At 42.4% G+C, this 7022-nt stretch overlaps 1 protein-coding gene across 1 annotated transcript in view; it reads left to right on the plus strand.

The window, feature by feature from the left end:
* Positions 1-7022, plus strand: part of ERAP2 (endoplasmic reticulum aminopeptidase 2) — a 29311-nt gene that overhangs the window by 1448 nt on the left and 20841 nt on the right. The window contains exons 2-3 of the mRNA XM_012638802.1: positions 2798-2936; positions 6453-6587. Coding sequence (XP_012494256.1) covers positions 2798-2936; positions 6453-6587 — 274 coding nt within the window. The remainder of the gene's footprint in view (positions 1-2797; positions 2937-6452; positions 6588-7022) is intronic.

Below are 7022 nucleotides of genomic sequence, written 5' to 3' on the forward strand. Positions count from 1 at the left end.
GAGAACATCTTGAAGCAAGTACGAAGGCTCTAAAGTGGGACTGATTGAGCAAAGAAGGCCAATGTGTGCTGAGGAGCGTGTACAAGGGGAAGAAAGGGGTCAGATCATGTAGAGCCTTGGAACCTCTTGTAAGGAGTATATGCTTTTATTCGGGTGCAACAGAAAGTCACTGGGAGGTTCTGATCGGATTTATGCTTTGTAAAGATCAAGTCTATGTTGAAGCCATGTCATAGAGAAGAGAAAGTAGAAGCAGAGTAATCCTGGTGGGGGGCGGGGGGTGGTCATTGCAGTAGTTCAGGTGAGAGGTGATGGCAATTTGGGCCAGGCTGGTGGCAGTGCTTAGGAGCAAAACAGTAGAACTTGGCAGTTATCTAATAGGGTAAAACAAGGGAGATTGTGGACATGCCAGTTATGTGAGGTGAGAGAAAGAGAAGCAGCAAGGATGCTGCATAGAGTGGATGGTTTGGTTCTGCAGGGCCAGGGTCCCTTGGGGAGGTAAGAGGACCTGGCTCAATGCTCTCCCACCTTTTATCAGTTGTATTAATTGCCAGCTAGAGAAACCCAAATACGGCGGCCTAGCCATGCAGAGGCATGTTTTTCTCGCGCAACAAGAAGTGCAGAAGTAGGCAGCTCAGGTGTGCTGCTCTCCAGTGTCATCCAGGCCCCAGGATCCTCTGTCTTTCTGCTCAGGCATCTACGGCCTTCTCCTAATAATCACAAAACGGCTGCTGCACATCTAGGCATCAAGTCCACATTCCAGGCAGGAAGAAAGGGGACATGGAGGAGAGAAAAAGGCAAAAAGAAACATTGCCAATGAGTCTGACCCTCTTTACAAAGTGTTCCCTCCCACCGACTTCAACTAGGCCAGAACAAGCCATATATGCCCCACCAAGTCGCAAGGGAGCCTGAAGAAGTAACTCTTTATCCGGACTCGTTGCCTTCCTGAGCAAATCGCGGTTCCACTGGAACTGACGAAGGGGAAGGGACATTGGGTAGGCGACTAGCAGTGTCTACTATGCGTACCTGCTCTTCCCTTCCCCACCTCGGTGCTCACTGCCCACTGAGGCCTCGATTGCCCACCCCCGGCCCCCAGTGGTCCACTTAGGACAGCTCTTCCCCAGGCCCATCTCTTTCCCGCTCCCCTTGGAGACGCTGCCCCTCGTTGCAGCCTCCATTCTCAGGGGCCTGTCTCAGGCTCTGCACGGTACTGGACAGGAAACCCATCCACTCCTTCTCGCCAAGGCACCATGTGAACGGCGATGGCTTTTCTCATTTTTTCAAGTGCAAATGCCCCATCCAAGGGACATATATTTTAGGGATACTATTTTGGGAGCTAGGGGAGATTAGAGGGGGAGATATTTGGTGTAGGAGCTGGAGGACTTTACAGCATGCCTCCCATGATGAATTGCAGGTTGTTTCTGACTCTTCTTGTGGTTAATCAGTCAGTTCTGTTCATGCTCAGTCACCGAGTAGGTCTGACATGCAGGATGATGTGCTGCATCACGTCAATTGAATCTTACGGATCTTTCTCTCTCTCGCTTGCTCTCACCTCTTCGCCTAAAATACACAAATAATTCAGTTGACAGTAGTTTTTTTGAGAAGCAGGAAGTCACTAATTTGCATGCCGAGTTAAAATTAATATCGTATAAGTAGCAAAGAAATGGTTCAACTTTTTGCTTTTTCGATGTAGACTTATTACAACCAAAATGTCACAATAGTGAAAATGATTCAAGGCACTTGCAATTCCTTTACATTTGCAGTACCTGCTACCAAATCCAAATAAGACCCCAAGGCCCCAAGTGAGTCATTTAAATCCGTAGCTTCATGTTCCCGGTCTGCATCACAGAAATAAAGTGAGCTGAGGTAAAATGTCCTGAGAGCTCCTTTTTTTGACTCCTGGTCGCTTCATGGTCTCATTTGAGCTACTCTATTCTCCCTTCTTTCTCCAATCAAAATCTGGCCCTCAGATTCACTTCTTATTTGAAACTTAAAGTCTAAAGAATAAATATGTAATTATACAGTTTCAGGCATTGTCAAGCTATTGGAGGATAGAGATTTGTCAAAGTATCTAGCTATCTGTCATAGTCTGAAGACTGGCAAGCAGAGTGAACTAGAGGTGTCTGGGGGCTTAGGTGCCACATGGAGACCCGCAGCCAGAGACGGTGCAGGAATACGAAAGCCCAGCTCCTTGCCTCCAGTGGGGGACACTGGAAGGTGTAGCTTCCATCCCAGAGCTTCCTAGGGATCGGGTTGACGCTGGGACTCTGCCTGATACTGCACCCTTGTCTGTCTCGCCTGCCCTGCTTCCCTCATTCCCTTACGTGTTTCTCTTGGCAGCACGTTTTTTATAAATCGGGGTCTGCTTCCGGGGAACACAACCTAGGACGTCACTCGTATACACAATTATTCACGAGTCTGATTGAGGTCCCCTTGGGTTAGAGGCGATACTGAACATTAATTCCTTAGTCAATTTTGAAGTCAAGTTGACAGCGTAAGTCCTATTTCAGCCATTTGCCAGCTAGGGATCCTGGTAAGGTCACTCAAGTTCTCTGAGCCGCAATATCCTTGTCTGACAAAGTATGAAGGAAATCATGTAATTAGAGTTCCCAGCACAGGGCGTTGCTCATGAGATTTTTCCTCGTTTTCTTCAAAGAGGGAGTTGAGATACATAAAGATCCTAGTTTGAAAAATCAAATATATCACCTCCAGGTTTGATACTCTGTTTGCTAAAAGTACAAATTCGTTTCTCTTCTTGGTTTTACGTGTGCATTCTGGTTGGGGGTGGGTCTTTTCACAGAACAATTGCTGTAACGGATTTTCAGCCGACCGAGGCACGCATGGCCTTCCCTTGCTTTGACGAACCATTGTTCAAAGCCAACTTTTCAATCAGGATCAGAAGAGAGAGCAGACACATCGCGCTATCCAACATGCCAAAGGTATTTCCACTTTCAGAAACTTCAAAAAATTGTTCTCAAATTGAGCCTCAGTCTTTTTTAAAAAAATATTTCCTTAGTTTTTCAGGATTTAAGCCATTAGTTTGTTTTTATTCACCTACATGTTATATAATTATCCCCGTCCTTCTGGACGTTAACATCTTTCTGTGTGGAGCATTGTTACACAAGGAGCTTTCTTTTTGTTTGCCAAGCAAGGTGATTTATATTTTATTTGTGTTCATACAGAAACAGTGTTCTTTTAAATCAGTATTACTTGGCCAGAGATGAAATTCAGAATGAACTACAGCAGCACTTCTCAAACTTTAGTGTTCAGATGAATCGCCTGAGTATCTTGTTAAAATTCAGATTCTGATTCAATAGGTCTTGAGGTAAAGCTTGAAATTCTGCTTTTCTAACAAGCTCTTGGGTAATGCCACTGCCGCTGGTCCAGGGACATTTGCAGTGCAATGACCTGGAGGACCCTGCCAGGCCCCTACAAAATACTGATGTAGTAGTCTGTGATGGAACTTAGAAATCCCCCCTTTTAAAATTTAAGTTCCACAAGTAGTTCTCAAAATTATTTAGAAAAATTATTTATTGTGGTTATACAACTTTTTAATTGGAAGAGACCTTTGGATACCCTTATCTGGCTTGTGTTAGTACACACAACGCAGAACTCTGAAAGACACAGTAGACCCTCATTTGATATTTCCTCACTAATGATGTGCTTGCCATTTGTGCTGTTGAATAAAATGTAAAATATTTCCCCCTCGCTGCTTGGAAAGTGGGACAAAAGTAGAGGCTGTCTCGATGGTGCTTCAGAAAGGCGAATGCCACAGGAAGCAGCCGCATCTGTCATCAGCAGCCAGCAAATGGCCTCCCTCCCATTTTCCTCTCTGCCCCACACAGGGATTGGCCTCTACAGATGCAGGAGAGAGATGCATCCATAATCCAGACACTGCATTACCCCAGATTTCTGTTTAATGCTGGAAAAGACATTTTCTCTGAAATCCTGGCAGAACAGACCAAGGGAAAAGTGGCAACCCTCCGTAGGACCTATAGCTCACAGTTTTTCCATGATCAAACAGACAGCAACTTAATTAGCCCTCTCATTTTCAAGTAACAATGATCTGCTACCTTATCTCCAAATCTTTTTTCCAAAATCATTTATTTCAGGGCAGTTTATCATTTGAGTCCCTTTCCTGGAAGCATTTTATTAATATAATTTTTCTGAATAATCATGGAGGATAAAGTAAAAATACAGTTAGTAAGTCCTTTTAATTAAAATATGATGTAAACATAAATTGCCATTATCATTATCATATTAGAAGTTTATATTTATATCTTTGGAAACCTCCAGTAACTTCTCATGTTTTAGAAAAATAAGCAAACACTTTGAAAATATTTTCTCCAGTCTTTGAATCTCTGCATTGTCTCAGTTGACTGGAGCAGCCCTCTGGATCATGCCCTTTTCAGCAAATACTGGTTTAATTTTCTGCTTCTTATGGACGTGACCAACCCAGACTTTCATGGTTACCCAAAAAAGGAGAATGAAGTAGTGATACAATCACACTGTCAGAATAATAATTGCAGCACCTAAGATGGGTTACGGCCTAGTGGGAAGAAGCAACATATATTAAGTACACAATTTTCTTAGTTGAGAATACAAGATTTAAGGAAAGTGAGGTACCACCCAAACGCTAGTAGAGGCAGCACGTCTTTTGCACATTTCTTTGTCAACTTCATCTTTTAAGAGAACACGTACCTGCTGGTGACACTTGCTATGCAAGTAAAGTTCTTCTGGCATTGAGAAAACAGCTAAATCCTTGTCCAGCATGAGTGTTTTATACTTAGAACTTACATCACCATTCTGGAAGAACTTACACTAAATACCCCATACACTTCCATTTAAGGCAATGTTAATCTACATGGGTCACTCCCGCTTCTTCGACAAAACTCAGCCTCCTTCTGGCGGTGGGTGGAAGGGGGAATCAGAGCAAATAACCATCTATCTCCTAACCATCTCTGCCGCCCACTTTCCAGTGGCCTAGACTCTCATTTCCCTATAGTCCTACAGCCTCCTCCCCTCAGCCCTCCACACACTTGACTAAATGGTTTTGCTGCTCAGTTTGGCCAGAAGACCACAGTCATACCCTGACCCCGGATCCCCACCATAAGACAGCTTCTCCTCTGCTGGGGGTGGCTATCCAGAGAACTCTGGTTGAATCAGATTCCTAACAAAAAGAGATCATTGTTAGGCAAAATTAATTTGCTCGATAGAGTTAAAAATGACAGCTCGGTATATACTTCTCCCTTTCTTTGAGTATTTGGTCAGTATCTTCACCTTTGTTGGAATTTAGAAATGGATTTTAAATAGAATTCAGTAGAATTAAATTCTGTAGAATTTAATAGCACAAACATTTGCCATTGAAATAAGCTAGGCGGTTTATGGTAAAACATCAAGCTATTCACTCTTGCCAAAGCAAACTGCCATCCTATCCAATGCATCAAATATGCTTAATAAGCCTTGGTCAGCATTGTCACAAGCCTGACTCCCTGAAAGGGGGAAGGGTGGAGGTGGGGGAGAGATAATCTAAGGACTGTGACCAGTTTGAAGAAGGTGGTATTTTCAGATGATTCGGTCTTTATCCATTCAGTATTTAGGGGTGTTGTATCATGGTGAAGGCCATCTCTAAGACAAGCTACCAAGACCAAATGAGGAGAGAATTCAGTAATGACCCAGTGAGGTTGATGGATGCAGCTGACCAGACTATAGGCTAAAAACTCTCTGCTTCCTCAGGAGATGGGCAGAAGCTTAAATTACTAATGACCTTCTTGGCTTGACTGCTTTCATTGCTGAATCAATGAAGCAAAGATAAAATAAGACTATGACTCAAGTTGTCACACAGCAAGTGAAAGGATGAGCAACGTCTTTGAAGTCACACGGTCACATCCACATCTCAGTCCTGCAGTGGAACTAGCCGTGTGATCTCTGGCAATTCAGTTAATATTTCTGAGCCTCTGTTTCCTCACCTGTGAAATAACACCTACCTCACACCAATATAATAAGAGAATTAAAAAATAATGTAAAGCTGTTTTGCTTCCTGTTGTCTTCTGCCACAGAGGTTTATTTATTGTACGGCAAAGGGAAAGAGGCCGTGCTCTGGTATCTTTACTTAGAAGCCCAGAACTTGAATTTATGCCAATGTTGGAGATTATTGCATTTTAAGAAAATAGAAGCATCTAAGATTTTTTTTGCTCTCAAGCAACAAAGTAAGACTTGGCGTTTTTGTGCTTGAGGGATCTCAAAAGCAGTGTGTTGTGCCTTCAAGAGAGTGCAGGGATAAAGGAAAGAGCTCAGAGAGACTACAGAATGTTATGAGAGGCCATCGACCGCCCAGAAAGTCATCAAGTGTCCTTCAGAGTGGCAGGCTTCCCTCTAACCCACTTGCCGTGAGCCACAGACATGGTTGTGAAATACTCCAGTTTTCAAATACTCATTCCTTTCTCTTACTGTAGGTTAAGACAATTGAACTTGAAGGAGGCCTCTTGGAAGATCACTTTGAAACTACTGTAAAAATGAGTACATACCTTGTAGCCTACATAGTTTGTGATTTCACGTCTGTGAGTGGCACAACCTCATCAGGGGTCAAGGTGAGACTGAGTTCTAATTTCCTACACAGTGCAGAACAGTGTCCTCCTGAGAGCAATGAGCTTTTCTTTATTTCCTTAAGCTTACTTCCTTATTATCAAAGTATTATGCTCATTTTACACAATAGAGATAGGTAAAAAATTTAATTTAATTTAAAATTATCCATAATCTCGAGATATAACTACTGATAATAATAGTGTAAGTCTTCCAAATGTTTTTATATGTATGTCAGTATTTGTGGGTATACATAGTAATTGTATATACTGTATATTTGTGTATATATATTTTCAAAGTATATGTATATGATTTTTGCAAAATAGCATATTAACTGTTTTTAACCCACTAGCCAACGATGATGCACAAATTCAGTTATAAATGCTCCCATTTTTATAATGATATTATTAGCTTTTGTGTGCAGGATTTTAGAATTTAATTTT

The sequence above is a fragment of the Propithecus coquereli genome, unplaced genomic scaffold (genome assembly GCF_000956105.1).
Source record: "Propithecus coquereli isolate 6110/MARCELLA unplaced genomic scaffold, Pcoq_1.0 Scaffold135, whole genome shotgun sequence".
Taxonomy (NCBI): Eukaryota; Metazoa; Chordata; class Mammalia; order Primates; family Indriidae; genus Propithecus; species Propithecus coquereli.